General features: G+C 44.9%; 1 protein-coding gene across 1 annotated transcript; it reads right to left on the minus strand.

The window, feature by feature from the left end:
- Nucleotides 1-1756: 1756 nt before the first annotated feature.
- LOC148216233 (uncharacterized) lies at nucleotides 1757-17152 on the minus strand. Its single transcript, XM_088138622.1, has 5 exons — nucleotides 17128-17152; nucleotides 16575-16648; nucleotides 15178-15234; nucleotides 13715-13891; nucleotides 1757-13615 (listed from the first exon to the last, which is right to left on the minus strand). The coding sequence occupies exons 1-5, from the start codon at nucleotides 17150-17152 to the stop codon at nucleotides 13139-13141; spliced, it is 810 nt and encodes a 269-aa protein (XP_087994748.1). The 3' UTR covers nucleotides 1757-13138.
- Between the last annotated feature and the right edge of the window lie 2155 nt (nucleotides 17153-19307).

Genomic DNA, 19307 nt, shown 5'->3' on the forward strand with positions numbered 1-19307 from the left:
GAAGAGGAGAGCTGGCTACAAAAGCAGAATATTCAATGCTCAGGAGAGCATAGACAAGGTGGTGATGTGGGGCCATACCTGGTAGCCATCATCTCACATTTCCTGATTCAGCAGCTCCCCCCATCAGATGCTATTCAGGGCCATAATTCCACCGCTCTGCTGTCTTTGCCTGGGGAGGCGCTTGCAGAGACCTCTCGCCGGCCATAACACCTCACCCGGAAGCCTCAGCTCTCTCCTTGGTAATGGTGGCAAAGCCTGTCTCCCCTAGGTCTACTTGCTTACTTATGAAGAACCATGGACAATCCATTCTGGGGCCTCACCAGTCTTATGTGCAGAGAGGAAAGAGCTAAATGGGAAAGGACGGAAGTACGAGAAGATCCATTTCGGTAGGTATGAGCCAGGCATGGGGTGACTGGGGACCTTGAGTATCTGTGCAAGACCTGTAAACTCAAGCACCCGTCTCTGGCTTAAGACCAGTTGCATTCAGCATTCAGAAAAGGAAATCTACCTTTCATTCTAAAACCTCCATGTTTCCACTAGGCACATTGGAGAAGAAGAAGTGATGTGGGTCCCAATGGACACTAAGTCTGTTTGGACTTGGATCTTGGGCTCCAGTCATAGGCTCACCCACTCGCTCTGCCCCAGGAGCAGAAGGTCTGTTTCAGCTTCTTCCTGGAATTCCTGGAATTGTGAACTGGGGGAAAAGCCCCCTGCCTTAGCATTTTCAGATGGGTTAATAAACAGCCCTCTCCCTCAGGAGCTCTCATTCCTTCTTTACTCCTTTTGTCCTTTCAAAGTGAGAACAAAATCCCTCAAATAGCGAGACACGTATTATTTGTAATAGTTACAGAGTTTAGAAAAGGAACCCCACTGATTTAACAATGATTTAGGGGAAAATTAGATAATTAAGGGAGGAAGTGTAACTAAAAACGAATACAATTGAAAAACAAATAAATAAAAATGGTGGGGGGAAGGGAAGAATGGAAGAGGGGGAAAGGGAGGAAGAGATGTTTACGTTGCAGCAAAAGATCAAAGATGTGCATTCTTCACCAAACTGGACGGGATGAGACAGAACCACTGAGCAAGAATAAGGCATGACTGTAAGCAGAAGTGGACATGCCTCTTTCTGGGCGTGGGTATCCCGCTTCCTCCACTCTCCCCATCCCCAGTCTCGACTGCGCTGCTCAAAAGGCCCGAGTGGGGCAGAGCTCCCGGCAATGGATCCGATGGTTCCTCTTTCTTCCCGTCTCTTCCCGTCTCTTCCCTTCCCTTCCCACCCAGCTGCTTTCTGCAAGCAGGTTCCAAACGTTTCGTCGGCCGTCCCCCCTTTGCTGCGATTCTCCTTCCGCTGTCCTTGGCAGGCTCGCAGGGCTCCTCAGCTGCGCCCCGAAAGAGATTCGGAGAGGGTTTGAGAGCAGGAGAGGCCGGCTTAGACGCTTCCTCCGGTCCATTCTGCAGGAGAGTCCAGCTTTTCCTGGGATTGACACACGGTACCAGCAAACACCCAGCTCGCTTCCTCGTCTCCTCCACTCCTTCGTGCTCCCCTGATGGGAGACTTCTTCCCCGGCGCCAGGTTTTTTTAGATGCTGTCACATTTTTAAATCGGATGGGACGTCTTCCCTGCATTTGTGAATCGGGCTGTATTCAACCCCGAAGGCAGAGTTATTACGCTTCCTTGAAATGATTCAAGATCTAGAGACGACTAACATTTCTGTACTTCAGTATGTGATTTGTAACGACAAAGGTATTTGTCTAATCGGTAGAGGAATATAATTGCAATTTATGGCATAAGTGGTGTAAAGAAGGGACTGATGAAAGGCGGATGCAGTCACAGTGTTTGGTTTCTTTTAAATAATATTTTATTGAAATTTTAAAATTACAAAGTTAAAAGTTAGAAATGAAAAAGAAAATTTAAAATACAATTGTAAAGAAAAGGAAAAGAAAAAGTGAGATGAAGTAAATGAAAAAGAAAAAAGATATGAAAAATAGATAACTTCCAATCTATCTCTGGTCTTAGGAATAGTAAGACTATCATAAGTGCTAGTTTTTAATACATTAAGTAGGAGTAATTCTTTGTCAAGACATATCCCATTACATTTATAATCTAATCTTCAAATCCCCATGTACGCTTCACCACCCCTCCATTTTGCAAATAGTCCATCCATGGTTTCCATTCTTCTGGTAATAGTTGTGTGGGTTTTCTTTTAATAAGCAAGTCAGTTTATCCTTTTCTGCCATATCCATCAGTTTGAACAACCATTCTTGTATTGTTGGTAGTGTCTGGGTTTTCCAGAATTGTAGATAAAGAAGTCTTGCTGCGATAATCATGTATTGAGTAATTCTAATAAGATGTTTTCCTATTTGAAAGTCCATTATCCCCAACAGGAAGAGTTCTGGTTTAAATGGGATCTGTATTTGTAGTATAGTCCGCATCAAGGTTTGCATTTGAGTCCAAAATGTCTTTGCAATTTTACATGTCCACCACATATAGTAAAACGATCCCTCTTGTTGGATACATTCCCAAGAAACGTTGGAAATTGTCCCACACGTCTTTGATAGTCTTTGGGGTGTCATGTACCATCGATACATCATTTTATAGAAATTTTCTTTCAAGTTAGAACCTAAAGTAAATTTTAATCCTTTAGACCACATATTTTCCCATTGCTGCACATGTATATTATGACCAATATTTTTGCCCATTTAATCATGCATTCTTTGACTTGTTCTTCAACCATTTCTTCTCTCAACAATAATTTGTACATTTTTGCTATGAAATGTTCATCTGTTTCACATAATGGATTTCAAATTCTGGTGTATTCTGTTCAAATCCAAATTCTTTTTGATCAATTTTACATTTTTCTTTGTATTGCATATAAGAAAGCTGTTGAAAGGTATATCCTTCTAAAACCAATTGTTCTTTTGATTTAATTTTATATTCTCCTTGTTCTTTTTCTAATAAGTCTTGGTATCTCATCCATTTATTTTTATCTCTTGTTTCATTTCTATAGAAGGCTTCTTGTATAGAGGTCCACATCGGCATCTTAGGGCATAAAAGTGGTCTACATTTAGTCCAACCTTTCCATAGAGATCTTCTAATATAGTGATTTTTAAAGTCCACATTAACTTTAACTTTATCATACCACAAATATCCATGCCATCCAAATCTCAAATTGTGACTTTCCAAGTTTAATAATTTTTCATTTCTCAAGGTAATCCATTCTTTAAGCCATACTAAACAGCAAGCTACATAGTACAATTTCAAATCGGGAAGACCCAAACCACCTCTTTCTTTCACATCTTCTAAGATTTTATACTTTATTCTTGGTTTTTTCCCTTGCCATATAAACTTAGAGATGTCGCGTTGCCATTGTTTAAAGGGTGCTTCTAAAGTCAATATTGGAATTGTCTGGAAAAGATATAGAATTTGCGGCAAAATATTCATTTTAATCACCGATATTCTTCCTAGTAAGGACAATTGTAACTTTTCCCATCGGTCTAAATCTATTTTAATATCTGTCCAGAGTGGAACATAATTATTCTGAAATAAACCAGCATTCTTTGATGTCAAATGTACTTCCAAGTATTTTATTTTTTTCTCTATTGTAAATCCAGTTTGTTCATTCAGTTTCTTCTGTTGATAAAAATCCTAATTTTCACTTAAAACCATTGTTTTTTGTATGTTTACTCTGAACCCTGCTAACGACCCAAAGTCTCTCAATTTTTGCATTAACGATTCAACCCCCTCCAATGGGTTTTCTAAAGTAATGACTAGGTCATCAGCAAAGGCTCTTAACTTGTATTTTTCTTTTTTAACTCTTATTCCAAAAATGTTGTCATCTTGTCTAATATCTCTAAGTAATACTTCTAAAACCAATATGAATAATAATGGAGACAAGGGACATCCTTGTCTCATACCTTTTTGAATTTCACATGGTTTAGTAAAGTCTCCCTTAAGAATTATGTTTGCGGTTTGTGGTATATATATTGATTTAATCCATTTAACAAAGTTTTCCCCAAATTTCATAAAATCCAAGACTTTAAACATAAAAGGCCAATTTAAATTGTCAAAGGCTTTTTCAGCATCCAAAAATATCAAGGCTGCTTGTTTTTCATAATGTTGTTCCAGGTATTCTAATATATCCAAAACATTTTGGATGTTATCTGGAATTTGTCTTTTTGGTAAAAATCCTGATTGATCCTGATGGATACATTTTACAAGAATATTCTTCATTCTTTCCGCTAGAATTGTTGTGAATCTCTTATAGTCATTGTTCAATAGAGATATTGGTCTATAATTCTTTGTCAAGGTCAGATCCTGTTGGTCTTTTGGAATCAAGGTCATATGGGCTTCTTTCCAAGTTTCTGGCATTACACCTGTGTCCAAAATTGAATTCATAGTGATTTGTAAAGGAGGGCAAAGCTCCTCCTCAAAATATTTACCGTAAGCCGCTGATAAACAGTGTTGTTTTGAAGTGGAATAGAGCAGACCCTTTGGACCCTTTTAAACTATGGGAAGTGGCTGACTGTATTGTTGACCTGAACAAAACCTCCATTGCCAGACTAGGAGGTTTCCTGAAATTTGGAATCAGCGACCAAGGGGAGGGCCTCGTCCAAGGAGAAACCTTCATGCCTCAAAGACCCAAATCTCTTTCACAGTCCTTGCTATGTTTCCGAAACGTTGTTCACTCTTTTTGATTGCACAAGACGCAACTTTGGAAAACCTTCTTCATTACTTGATTGCCCCGGCATAATGAGGAAAATGAGCTTTGCGTTCAGGAAGCACGTCTCAGAACTGGGTTTCTCAGACTTGGCAACTTTAAGATGGGTGGACTGCAACTCCCAGAATTCCCCAGCCAGCCATGCCATGCGAAACCCTCGAATTAAGCTCAGGGCAGCATTATTTCTGTTAAATCTTAACCAGCAGCTCCTCAACAAATGCAGAAAGACCTTTCACACGTCAGGGGTGACAGGGTTAGCACCCCTTGAAAATGCCAGATTGAAATGGGCAGTGCAGCCTTTAAAATAATTCCGAGCAGAAAGTTGACAGGAGCTGGGCAGCAGAAGGGCCTCGATATTTCAGGAAATGCATGGAAGACAGAAGCCGTGTTTGAAGCGGGTGCAAGATGACCACGTCAGTCATGCAATGAGACCAAAAGGCTGAGGAAAAAGCTCAGGCCAGCAGAATTTGAAAAAGAACCTTTTTTTTCCTTCCTTCCTTCCTTCCTTCCTTCCTTCCTTCCTTCCTTCCTTCCTTCCTTCCTTCCTTCCTTCCTTCCTTCCTTCCTTCCTTCCTTCCTTCCTTCCTTCCTTTTTTTCTGCATTTTCAGGAATATATACAATCATTAAATAAGAACAGGGGATAAAAAGCTAAAATACAAAGTGCTTTAACATGCATTACTGTCTCTCCTCTGAGGAAATCTTAGTGCTTTCCTCTTCATAAAAATAAGCATTTGGTGGTGAGGCTAGAGGCGAAAAATCTGCCCCCCCCCGCCCCCCATATTTCTCCCAGACATTCAATGCAGAATTTATTATTGCATAGTAAAGAGAGCGAGCCAGTTTGGTGCCGTGGTGGAGGTGCTGGCGTAAAAACCCGCAGACTGAGTTCTAGGCCTGCCTTGGACATGAAAGCCAGATTGATGATTTGTTTGATGATCAAATAGATCATCTATTTGTACATAGATGTCTCAAAGTGGCAAACACCCCTAATACTCCGGCCTTCTATTTTCCCCACAACAACAACCCTGTGAGGTAGGCTGAGCTGAGAGAGAGTGACTGGCCCAAAGCGTGGGCCCAAACATGAGCTGTGTTTGCTGTGCTGAGTTACATACAGTATATAAGGCAGGATGAAAAATCTCACCACAATGATGATGTACAAATTGTTGTTTCTGTTTGTATCAACCCAGCAATCTTTCTGCAAACCACCGAGAGGTTCTTCCATGGAAGCAGCCAGACCATATGGAGGTAGAATCTACTCTGACATCCAGGTGATCTTTATTGTTTCATATTATTATGGTTGGTCGCACAGTCAGCCAGCATTGGCCACTTTCATCCAGCTATCGAGTCCTCCCCAAGGACCTGGGATCGGCAGATGTTGTTGCTTGACGGTGTTAAAGGTGTCGTTGCAAGACATGAGCTGTTCCCAGTAAAGCTGCCTTTTGCAGTTGACCGATGGAGATTTTGTCCATGCCGATGACAGAATCTGCTTCTCTTTGCACGTCTTTATATCTTGTGATTTTCTCCAGTCCTCTCTGTTCTCTTCTGCTGTCTCCAGGTCTTGCAGTGTCCACTATCCAGACTTTTTTGTCTTTCTTAGCAACATTTGTTAAGTCCGGAATTGTTGTGTGGCAGGTGCTGGTCTGTCTGCATTTGAAAGTCCCACAGCACTTTGGCTTCTCGATTTGCTGTGACTTTGTGTTGTGCTCCCACCAGTTCTTGCCTGCAGGCAAGTGGGACTTCTTGCAGAGAGTCCAATGCACCCTGGCTGCCGCTTGGTCATGCCGTTGTGTGTCGTCAGCCCGTGCGATCTTCTCGCAGGGGCTCACTAGGCGGCCCACGGTTTCTTCAGCTCCTTTGCAGAGGCGGCATTTGCTGCCTGTCGCTCTCTTCTCCCTTCTGGCTTGGAGGCCTTTGTTCTTCAGGCTTGGCCTTGTGCAGCCAGGATTAGCCCCCCGTCTCTTTCTTCAGCTTTGCTGCTCTTGGGCAAGGCCAGGTCTGGCTGTTACGAGCTTCAGGGCATCTTCTTCACTGTCCTTCAGAGATTCTCCCCATGCCCTTTCTTCTTCTTCAACTGTCTGGGGTTAATCATAAGAACAATAATTTCCAGACAAAGAAGGAATGAAATTGGTACAAATGAACACGTACAGGAATATAGAAAACATAATGAGGAAATTAAAAAAATACAAGCAATCGATTAAGGGTAGATAGCCAACAAATCGCAATTAACCAGCAGATAGAAAATATCATATGGCTAATAAATTCTACGACATCATTTACAACTTAGAGGACTAGAAGAAATGTCATATCCCATTTCTCTTCAAACGATGTCTCTATAAAAATATCTGGTAAACACCATTAAAATCACTGAAAGAAACAAGTAGATAAATCGTAAACAATACAGTAAGAGAAAACTGTCAATCATATATACCCTATATCCCTGATTAAAATATAAACTGTACAACCTACATTTGGGGGGTGGCACGTATCGAATTGTGATCCAGAAGTGGTTTCCAAATAAGATAACACTGTACATCAGATGTACTTTTCAGATATCAATTTTAGAGATTGAGTTAACCTTTTAACCAGAATTTCGTGGAATGTCTGGTTACCAAACTACCATCGAGTCCTTGAGTGAGTTGAATTTTCCTTCCATATTTTGTGATTGTTGAATTAGCTGAGAGAGAGTCTCTTCCTTTGGGTGCAGTTGGCCTGCCGGAAATCCTCTCCAGTTCAGGAAAGGAAGCAGAGCGTCAGCCCTCCAGGGTAGGCCAAATCAGGAAGCGGATTCCCCAAGAAATACTGGGGGCCTCCTTTACGGAGATAGGCTTGAGTAACAGAGTCCCGATAGCCTGGCAGCATTTTCCCTTCCCTCCCTCTGCCAGACCCAGTTAGGTTTCTTTCGAATATTCTCTTCTTCTCCCGCCTTAAATCTTATTTTGCTGACCATCCCATTCCTTTTCCAAGGTCGCCTGTGAGATTCAATTTGGATTCTTTTCTGTGTCATTCCTCCTACTGATTTTGGGGGTGGCGGGGAGTAATCTTATTCCTAGAATTTCTAGTCATTAAACTGTTAAACTGAACCGAAGCAAAATATCAAGTTCAGAGTGGGAGATCAGAAAAAAGAATAATATTTAATAACATGGTATATAAATGACCAAATGCATTTTGGGAAAAACAGGACAAAAATGGCCTTACGGATTTTAAGCTAAAACAGGTACTGAACAATCAATTTATATCTTAAGAACTGAGTTTTGTTACCATTCATTACAATTCCTATCATTCCAAGGAAACATTTAATTCCAAATAAATATTCCTCATGTTGGTGCTCCCTCTTGTGATTCAAAGAAACAGTTCAGCAAGTTTTCAAAATAAAAGGAAGGAATTCAATTCAAACTAGTCCAAACAAGCTGAATAGCATATATCTGGTTCTTGCAGCAAAGTAATAATATCGAGAAGACCCAAATCAATAAACTTCTTAGCTCTGTAGTTGCATTAAACAGTCAGTTTTTTGTCAAAGCAGTGTTCCTCGCGTTTCCTGATGAAAGAAAGATGATAAAAAGGATCCTTGCTGTGTGTTTTTCAATAGCTGCCCTCGTAAATTAATTTTGGAATTCTAAGTTTAATTGAAATGAAAACATGAACCATCAGAAAGGAATATGAAAGACGATCCAGAAGATTAATTAGATCAACGACCTGTTCCACCAAACGTAGAAAAAAGAATCATAAATGCAAGCCAGAAAAGTTTCAAGGGAGTTTCGGAAAGAAATAGTTCCGACATTCAGAAAAGATGAATACCTTGCAATAAGAAGAGGACGGTGGATCTGCAGAAGATTTATAATCCTCTGGGTTTGCCCCCTGGGAACAGCCCCCAGAGGAAAAATCCTCCTCTGCCAAATCCTTGCAAGGAGAACAATAAGAACATCTCTACATACATATTCTAAATCTGTATTGATTTGGAAGTGATCAGGCCATTATATTGTATGGCACCTTTTATTTCCCAAGTTTCAATAAAGCCAAATAAGAAGACTTGAGATGAGGCTTTTAATTAACAGAGGTTTTATTGGCCAAGGAAACCTTCTGGATGGCTCAAAGAGTGTTGCCCAGAACCACACCTTGCAAAGCAAGCAACAAAGATTTTATAGGCATATTCAGATAGTACATCCCCTCATATCCATACAAGGGAATTTTGGGATGACCCAGGGAAAAGTAAAGGTGGGCCTAAAGAGGTGAATCTAAGTTTAACTTTTTTCTTCTGGTTATCAAGGCAATACCTAACTTCTTTGGAATGTAGGGCCTCTCTCGTTGCAACTTCTTTGCATGGTACCGATCTAATTTACGGCTTCAGGCATCTGGCTAATTGCTTTTAAGGAAATGGGGTGAGGGAATGCTGTGCTCTCTTAGAAGGCAATCAGGCATTCAACAAAGAGATAAGGTGGGGGAAAGAAACGCTGTGCTCTTTACAAAGCAAGTTAATCCTTTGTAAATAAGATAGAGTGCACTATCACATGCATGCCCACACATTAGGAGAGAGTGTAAAATTGTGTATCAAAACAATGCCCTTCAATATCATGAAAAGAGCGAGAGATCCTCAAGGAAAACAGAGACTGCAGAGCAATGGATTCTTTGCCTTTGCCTTTTCTACGAGAATGCAGGGTTTGGCTCCGAACTGGGCAAACGGCTCCAGATCCCGCAGGGCATCCCAGAAGACCTACTGACGGCTCCTCAGAACAGCTGGTCCAAGGACCCCTGGGCTTCCCCCAAGATCTTCCCGGGGGTCTGCAGAATCGGAACGATTTGCCAGATATTGTAGATATTTGCAAATATGGAAAGCAATGGCACTCTTCTCTTTATTATTTTTATTTGTTAAAAAATAGGGCTTTTTCATTCACAATATTTCATTTATGTGAACGCGTCATTGGCTTCATATTGTTATTTTTACGTGGTTCAGTAAATAACTATTCTAGAACTGTGTCAGTTTCAACGTTTAGTAGGGTAAATATTGATAAATATAATCCATGCAACCAAAAGCTTTTTTGGGGTTCTCCATAATTTTTAAGAATGGGAAAGGTTCCGAGAGCAAAAGGTTTAAGAAACCCTGCCATAAACACCTAGGCATTTTCCTGGGCTTCTGTGATAGCCTAAGAAATGCATGTTTGAGTGCAGGAAGCGCTAAGAGGACAGCAACGTGTAGGGTTGGTACCGTCTGAACTCAAAGGAATATCTATTTTAAAAAAAACCGTTCAGTCAGGATGCATTGTGACTTTTTAAGTTAAGAACACGTTAAAGTTCTTTTTCCTGATTGATTGATTGATTGATTGATTGAGTGATTGATTGATTGATTGATTGATTGATTGACTGGGATTTCTATGCCACTCCATTCTCCTTGGCTCTTGCTGTTGGCTGGGATTGAGTCCACAAGCACATCTAATGCTGGGTGTATCTCCCAGGGAGCTAACGCTGTAGTAGCTCCTGTGATGTGGGTGGCGTGGATTATAGACTGTTTTTTTAAATACGTGGCTCCGTGCACTCCTGACCAAATCCCAGACTGCAGACTGTGTTTCCGCAAGAGACCGGGATCATCTTCTTTATCGTAGCTGTCAGTCTCTTCCCTTTGGAGATAAGCAACGTTACCTTTTTATTCTTCAGGCTTCTCACTTGTCTCTAGTGACCGCATCAATTCCATCCCACCTTGACTTTTCTGTTTCCCCCTTCCTCTCAGTCCATTCCCTCTTCATCTCTTTGGTTTGCAGTCCTCTCATCCATTCCCTCGACATGATTAAATGACTTCAACGTAGTTGGCGACCACTCACTTTTGGATTCAGTCCCTGTTCGTTCGGCCCTCTTTCATTCAGCACACAGCCCCTTCTTGTGATCCCACAAACACGTCTAAAGTTCCCCATTCTCATTGCGCTCAGGTGACTTATGTGTTTCTCCCGACATACCCAAACCTCACTCCCATGTAATGAAGCAGGCCAAAAGTCCCATAGACAGCCACTTTCCCTTATGTCAGTATTCACTTCTTGATACACACTACTGTACATGCTGCCCATCTCTCCCAGTGTTTGCACATCTTAATATTTTTCATTCATTTTTCCACCTGCAGTTGGTTCTGTACCATGATACCCAAATCCATCTATTTGCTCGTTTTTTGCCATTTACGTATAATTTCTCATGGTTCAGTCTCTTTTCCCTGTCAGAGACAACCATCATGGTCATGATGCACTAATTTCAGATTCATACTCCTTGTTGCAGCATCTAATCTATCTTAACATTACCTGAAAATAATTCAGCTTTCTTCTTCCCCCTCCCCTCCCCTCCCCTCCGCTCCGCTCCCCTCCCCTCCCCTTTCTTTCTTCACTTTTATTCTTAATTCTGCGCACTCTTTGGATGGTCCTTGTGTAGCATTTTTCAACCTCTTCCAAAGCCATTTTTTGATTTCCTTTGAAATTGCTCTGCACTTTCTCTCATTCTTTTAGCATGACTTGCTGTTTTTGGAAAAAGATTTAAAGGAGAAATCTTCCCATTTTCTATATTTATATTCACTGAAATCTTATCTTTAGAATTTGGCTTTATACCAAGCCAAAAAGGTCCCTAAAATATGGCAGGAGAAGACCTCATCCGGAAGTCTTAGTTCCAGAAAACTGCTGGATAAGGACCAGAAGGATTCGACCCATGTGACACAGAAGAAAAGCAGTGCTGATCATATAAATCCAATATTTCCTTCTCAGGAAAATCTATAGGAGAGCAGAACTTCTGCTCCACGAAAGAATGAATCTCAAAAGGGTGCAGGAACTCACACGTGTGTCTACCACATGGATCAAAGCCAATTCTGCCAAACGAAAATACTTGTTTAAAAATAATAATTCCAATAAGGGGGAACAAAACGATCTAAGGTGACAGAGAGGGAGAAAAGGGTCTGTGTGAGAAGACCTGAACAATATGATCCCTGGCTCTTCTGATATGAACCTGCCTGATATGGTCCACCCTCTCCACTTGGGACTTTCTGTCCCAAGGCGGGGGGATTTGCTCTTCGGCTCCACACCTGCCCCCCCCGATGGGCTGACACAGAGAGCAGCATTGATCTCTCTTTCTTCCCCACTCTTAGCACAATTTCAACACCAATGTTCTTGCTGATTTTTACATTTTTACTCTTTCATCTGACGCAGATGGATGAAGAAACAGAATGGAGCAAAGACAGTTAAAGGTACCATTCCACTATTTATTGAACAATGTTAACAGGTAAACAGCCAACCTAGGGTGAATGTTGCTACGGGGAAGGCAAAAACCCCACGGGCCAAGCATAACGGCACATTATGGGTAAAATTCCTTCCCAGCCCCATCAACCGGCGACTGATTTTTGTCCATAGCAAGGGGACGGTAGGGCACCCTTGGGGTCTTTCTCTGTGGGGCCGCAAGATGTTCTCTGCTGCGGGAGGAAGAGCTGGAATTCCTGCAAAGACACAGAGATATCAGGCAATCAGTGTCTCTGCTCGCAAGCCTTGCCTCAACCTGAATTGGGAGGAAGCCCATCAATGGACATTCCTCCCTTCCTGGGAAGGCCCTCTGCTGTTGGCCCCCACCCTAACAAGGTTGACTCAGGCCACGGCAAGTCCCCTCCCGTCAGAGGAAACCCCGGGTCCCTTTCCCCTGCTTTCCCTCCATTCACCTCCAGTTCTTGCCCAGATTCCCTCACCGGTCCATCAGGCGGAAAGGCCTTCATACTCCGGGGGGTACCATGGCCGCCTACAGCTTGCTGCCAAGCGCCGGAGGGCAGCCACCAGTCCGTCTTGAGCATGGAGGGAGAAGGCTTTGTCCCCCAAACCTTTCAACTGACAGGCGACTCGCCTGACTGCAGGGTCCTGGTCCCCAAGCAACCTATCCATATCTGCAAAGATAAACATTAGATCAGCAGTTCAAAATGAATCGTGCACCCTTCCTTCCTTCCTTCCTTCCTTCCTTCCTTCCTTCCTTCCTTCCTTCCTTCCTTCCTTCCTTCCTTCCTTCCTTCCTTCCTTCCTTCCTTCCTTCCCTCCCTCCCTCCTTGCACTGCTAACCCAAAACTGTTCCTCTTTTCACTTTGCACAGGCATTGCTTACAAGCAAGGTTGATGGGAACCATCCCTCCAGTGAGGTAGATGGGAACTGTCCCTCCAGTGAGGAGGCTGCCGTTCAGGTGCAGCAGGTGACCTGAAGAGGAAAGGAGGGAGAAAAACACATCACTGACACTTTCAAAGGTGACATCTCAACTGAATGCAGCCATAATCCCAGAATGGCCTGCGGCTTTCATCCCAGGGGAAACAAGAAGTTCTGTTACCAATGAACATAGCAGCTGTTCTCCTCACTGAAGCCTCCTTACTCTTACAGTACGAAAGGAAGGTGAACACCTCCAGCTCCAACTGCCCCTCTGACATGGCGAACCAAATCTAGGAGAAGAGGCAGAAAGACAGGTGGGAGATCACCAAGTGGTCCATTTGGCACCCCTGCATCTCACCCCTAGAGGGGAATGGAAGCCAGAGAAGGGTTCCTACCAGGCGCTTGGGGATCTGATGGAGCAGCTCCTGCAGGCTGTAAGTCCCCCTCGCCAGGAGGGTGCCCCCAAGGTGCCACCGGAGAGCTTCGGCCAGGTGCCGCAGGGTCTCCTTTGCTGTCTTCAAAAGAAGAGAAGAGAAGAAAGCTGATTCCTTTCTTCTACTGTTTTCTTTGAGTGAGTCAGGTAGCCAAGCTGTAGCCCTCTTTTCCCAAACAAGCGGGGCCCTCACCTTTGCCACCTCCTCAACATCTTCCATGTCCAACAGCACGGCAACGAGGTTGTGGATGGTGGCTGTCCGCTCAAGATCTTTCCTGTGCTGCAGAAGAGACCAGATCTGTTTCAGGGCTGCCCATCGGATAATTGCCGCCTCCTACAAAGGACCAAGGAAAATGGTCTCCTGTAGCCTGGCAGTTAAGGTTTCCATTGACTTTCTCCTCCCCTCCCAAGGAAGGAGAAGCTGAGGACTCACGTGGTAGAAGAGCGAGCGGTACTGGGCAGCCAAGGAGGCATTCAGGGGTGTCTCGACATCCTCCCGTGTCTCGAGGCCGAGCTGCTCCTCCAAGCCCAAGAACTCCAAGGTGATGGCAGGGCTGGAACTGCTGAGCCCACTCAGGACTGCCTGGCAGAGCTCCTCGGGGCTCATAATCTGCAGAGAGAACGGGAGATCTGGAAAACTTTCTGCCAGTGAAAGAGAGATGACCAACCTGCCCTTTTCTGATCACCGCTGTGGATCTTAGCTAGCAATCTCCTCTTTAACCGAGCAAAACCATAGTGAAGATGGAATGTGACAGCAGCAAGCCGTCACCATCCCAAGACTGAGTAAAAGGAAGATATGCCACCTCCCCACCTGCTTGGGCAGCTTCCAATGAACTGAAGAAGATTGGGGGAAAGATGACACTTTCAGCACCAGGACCTCCTGGGACGTGTCTCCTCCTCAAATTGAGAGTGATGTAAGGAGGAGGAGCACAACAGTTGCTCGTGGCGGTCCCCACCCTCTCCCAGAAATGTCAGAACTGAGGGCCATTTTCCTTTATGATCTGTCTTTCCATCTATTTCACCAAGTCATTTATCACCAAGTCATCCAAGAAGACTGTCATCTAGCCTTTTTATTCCGGGACGGTACTGCAGCTGTCTTCTCAGGGATGTCAGAATCCTTCAGCTGAGATTTGCCCAATCAATTCACCTTGTCCTACTGGGAATGATCCCCACATCTCCCAAGCTGTGGGTCCTGGAGGTTCCCTGGACTTCCATTGGATCCTGTAAATGACATTCATTTGTATTAAGACATAAATCCAAAGCTCTCTGCATCCCAATAGGATGGCTAAGCTTCCCCAGAGGTCCTTCACTCTACTGTCAGAAGAGAGAAGAGATGTGTTTCTGTCCACAATAGCCACCACCTTGCAAGGTTTCTACCAGGTGCTGTTTTAAATAAATGAGCGGAAAAGACCTAATGTCTTTCTGCCGTGAGTCCTGGGCAAGGGGTGACAGTTCCTCAATGATTGTACAGCCAAAAGTAGGCACCTCTCCAAAATGAGACTCGGGTCCCAGGCCTCCTCCTTCAGGGCGCTGAGGTCGCCGGTGTGGTCTTCGCCGCCTTTGGTGGAATCCTGTGAATGACAATGACTCCTCTGTGGCCACAAAGGGAAAGGAGACTCCAAATTGCTACGTCCATGGAACCTGGGGACTCTGGAATAAAGGACTATCGAAGGCAGGGCACCTGACTGGAACAGGTCTTCTGTTGCTTGATGCATCCCTTGAGTTAAAAGAACCCCCACTCCTGCCCCACCTATTCCCCAGAAAAATAGGCTTTCCACTCTTTCCCTGTTAAAGCCCTGCCCGGAAGCAGAAAAAGGAAAGGTGTGGGCAAGGGGTCACATCCATTTAGGCCACCAGTCAGCAGCAAAGGGCTCTTCCCAGCTGGTCACGACTTACCGAATGAATGGAGACCTCCTCTGTCGTGTAGAGCCTCTGCCTCTGCAGCTCCAGTTCCTGAGAATTGGGGAGAGATTGAAAGGCTGAAAGGTCAAAACTAGGCATGGGTCCTCTTACAAGAGTGGCCACACACATGCTCTCGGAAGCGTGTCAGCTGGCCGGCCAAGGGCCTTGACCTGAGTTTTCTCCCTTTTATCAGAAGCAGGATGGAGAAGGAAAGGAGGTGAATCTCCCTAAGAAGATGACTCAGAGTCTGAGGCCTCTCCCCAATCAGCCAAGCAGTAGCCCTTGCGACTGGCTGGGATGGAGGATTGGATGAAGGGATTTTGTTTTCCTTTTCTCACTTCTCCCTTTTCCTGTTGTGCTGTGTCATTTTACCTTGTCGGAAGTTTAACTGATGTTTAAGCATGCTCAGGGGCCTTCATTATCTAGTCCCCCTTTGGCCCCAAATGGCCCCCCATCCCATTGATTAAAGAGAAAAGAGAGAAGCTTCCTGTCCAGGGGGCTGAGCATGCATCCAACAGAAATCTATCTGTGCAGACGTTTCTCATGCCCTTTTTAATCCGAGAGGGTACTACTGCCGTCTTCTTGGGGGCTGCAGAATCCCGTCTTCTTGGGGGCTGCAGAATCCCTCAGATGTAATCATCAATGATTGATTGAATCCACTCAAAGTAGAGTTCAAAATTAGTTCTTTTATTCTTGTGTTATCCCCAGAGAAAGCAAACCAAGTGCTTAATCAATGTTCAATCAATGTTGATTAATACATGTAATTTCTTTAGTTTCCTGTAATATTACAATAAAATAGATGCCCAACAAGGCTAGCAACAGTGTATCAATAAACAATTGCCCAACTAGGCTACCCAAGTTGCTGTAAATATTCTTGCCCAACTAGGCTACACATTCACACAGAATACTTACATACACTCTCAACTCAGTTGATCAAGCTGTGCTAGAGTGGGCTGGGAATCAGATTCAGGGCGTCCCCTGCTCCAACAAGAGTCGTCTCGCACTTCCAGGTGGGTATGGTTTCCATCCTTTCTTTTATACCCAACTTGTTTACTTAGAATTCATCCAGGTCATCTCCATCCAGGTCGTCCAGGTACGGTACATGCCAGGAACATTTCATATTCGGTACAGTTGGGTGACTTGTTACAATGGTACCTCTCGTCCCGTTATCTTATAAATTTATGATGTGTCACTTTATTCCTTACACCCACCAGCATTCCAGCCCTGTCATTGTTGAGAACTCATTCATACAAGGTATCTCGCGTACATTCCAACATTCCTTCATACCAGCAACGTGAGTTTCCTAGTAAAGTTCATGAATAGGGTAAACATGGCTGTTCTATGGCTATAGGATTATATATATAGAAGGCTTAAATTCATTACACAGATACCTTGCCCAATCGGGAACGATCTCCACATCTTCCAGGCTGTGGGTCCTGGAGGTTCCCTGGGCTTCCACTGAATCCTGCAAATGACATGTATTCGTATTAAGACATAAATCCAAAGCTCTCTACATCCCAATAGGATGGCTAAGGCCTAGGGCACAAGGTTCAGCCCCCTAGCAAGAGCGCCTTCAGAAGCCTTAACGTTAAGGGGACATTGCTTCCAGAATAAGGAGCAGCCGTTCTCAAAACAGGCTATGCCCAAGGTCAGGCATTTGGCAACCCTTTCCCAAAGACTCTTCAGGCATTTGGAAGACGCATCCCTCTCTCCTTTTGCCTTGGATGGGGTCAGGAAAAGAGGGACGCTTAGGCACTCAGCCCCTTCCTCGATCACCCTTTCATCACTGGATGTCCCTCCACCAGCTGTGACCTGACTTCTGGCAGCTCGGATGCCCTTTCCAGATGGCAGGCCAGGGGGATCGGATGTCTAACAGACCCAGGAACCACCCCCCTGGACTTGAGGCATGAAGTCCCACCAGCCATGTTGCCAAACCTTTCTTACCCCTGAGGTAGAAGAGGCGTCCCATCATAAGAGCTCTCCTGCTCCTCAAGGTCTCTCTGTGCCTCTTGGGTCCTGACCGTGGGAAGAAGGGGAGATGTGGAAGAACATCCATCTACTTCAGGCTCCCCTTTCCAACACCAGCCAGTCCGCCTGGCGTCTTTTTTCCCCTGCAAGCCCCTTGTGGACAGGAAGCAGCCTGGAGGGGGGTGTCCTACAGACTGTTGCCACCTTTCACTGGCACCCCACCATGTTCAGGGGTTGGGAGAAGACCTTGGTACCTGGCAGGTGGCACAGGAGGCTCTTCCACCATGCTGCCCACCAAGCAGGAACATGGGCGGCTCTTCAAGATGTTCTGTGAGGAGAGGGAAGCAGAGAAAGGGACCTGAGTCAGGGAGAGAGAACTGAGAATCGGGGCCCGTGACTTTCTCCTCCCCGCCCCCGGTTACTTGGAGGCGAGAGGACCACACTTACTCTGAACATTGTTCGTACCGCCATAGCAGAGGCTCGATCGCCCTGCAGAAAAGCTACAAAAGAGCTAGACGGCACGAAGACAGCCCACCAGCAGGAGGCGCCCAGAGGAGCGTCCGCCAGCCAGCAGGCAAGTCCAGAAAGACAGGGAGCAGCCCGGGCCCCACCTTTGCAGGGGGGCTCGGAACCACGTTCCCTTGGCAACCGGGGAAACATCCCCAACGGCCACTTTTTGAGCCCACACAAGGATGGCGGCTCTCTCTGGCCCAGGAGTGGTTTCTCTTGGTGGCTTTGGCCTCTGCCTTTCGTGTGGGAAGCTGTCTGTTTGTGAGCAGCGCAAAAGCACAATCACGTGTGGCGCAAAGGACAGAGAGGGGCCAGAGATGCCGCCTTGCTTCTCTCCTGGGCCTCTTGGGCACTTTGACCTTCCTTTCCCCTTCGGGCCAGCACGGCCTGGGATCTGCTGCCCACCGCTTAGCAGGTTCAAGTCCTGTCCCCTCAGAGGAGAGTTTCCCTTTTTTTTGCTGGCTGTTTCGAACCCGAATCAAGGCCCCACCTGCCTCCTTTTCAGAGACATAGATGCCTGTCATCAAATCATAGGAAGCTGGCCTGCTAGCAATCCAAATACCAACCAGTAGTGGCCTATCAATTTCCCACAGCGTCTGTGCGCTCTTCAGAGTTCCCACAGCGGCTATAAAAGCAATCCTGGGAACTATGCGGGGTCATTCATCTACTGGTAAGCGAGCCTGAGGGATTCCTATGCTACACCGAGTGAATGGGCAAGTTTCCCATGGCCTTCATTTTGGGAATGTACCCAACATGTTCTTTCAATCCTGAACACGTGTCTCCGGCCCCAAGGATCGCCTACACCAGTCTTCAGGCGACTGTACTGGAGCTGAAACTCCTCCCAACCCAAATTTTTATCAATTTGCAGGCATGAAAGACGCACGTGGGTTTCTTGAGGCAGAAAAACACAGCCCATTTCCACATTAAAGCTGTGAACCGGAGGGATCTGAAGGAGCACCAAACCTCTTTCCAAACCTTGTATGGCACCATGAATGAGGGAGCCACCTCTGACAGGCAGCTTTCCACCTCTGCTTCTACAGGCCTGCATAAGGTGCTTCTAGTTCCCTGATCCGGGCTGCCTGCCTTTCTGCTGCAGCTTTTGCAGGTTAGCTAATTCGATATTCGTGGCAAGGTCAGATCCACACAGAATCAGGTGAGACAATGCCTTGATTACATTTTCCACAAGCTAGAAACTATGCATCTGGGAGGCCCACCAACTCTATCTGACAAGAATCCTGCAAAGAGAAGCAGAAAGCAAAAACATTGCTGCTATGTTTTAAAGAAATACTTTATTTGTGCAGTAATAGTGGGCCCAAAGAGAGTAAAACAGGAAAAGGAAGGAGAGAGGGACGGAGGGAGGGTCAGCCCAGTGTTTGCAAGGCGGTTGGCAGAAGGCAGCTTAAAATTGCTCAGGCAAAATGCAGGAAAAGGGATCTTTGGAGGCCATAGATTACTACAGATAGTAGGAGGGACAGAAAGCTCTTTCTATCCCTTCCGCCCTCTGGGTTCTAGTGGAAGTAGTGCTTTTTTTTTTTTTGGTATAATTTTATTAAAGATTTTTTTAAAAGTAGATAAAAACTAGTAGGAATTAATATAAAGTGAGAAAAAGAAAAGAAGAAAGAAATCAGAGAGAAAGCTAAAAGTGC

Source organism: Python bivittatus, unplaced genomic scaffold (assembly GCF_059951505.1).
Source record: "Python bivittatus isolate LINGU-HERP-01145 unplaced genomic scaffold, Pbiv_v1 ctg000270_np1212, whole genome shotgun sequence".
Taxonomy (NCBI): domain Eukaryota; kingdom Metazoa; phylum Chordata; class Lepidosauria; order Squamata; family Pythonidae; genus Python; species Python bivittatus.

Excerpts from the sequence above, each read along its gene's own strand:
- LOC148216233 (XM_088138622.1), bottom strand. The coding sequence starts at position 17,152 with ATGGGACGCCTCTTCTACCTCAGGG. Across the intron at positions 15,235-16,574 it reads ATCGTTCCCGATTGGGCAAG|GAACTGGAGCTGCAGAGGCA; the intron begins GTATCTGTGTAA and ends CCCAATTCTCAG. Across the intron at positions 13,616-13,714 it reads ACCGCTCGCTCTTCTACCAC|GAGGCGGCAATTATCCGATG; the intron begins GTGAGTCCTCAG and ends GGTCCTTTGTAG.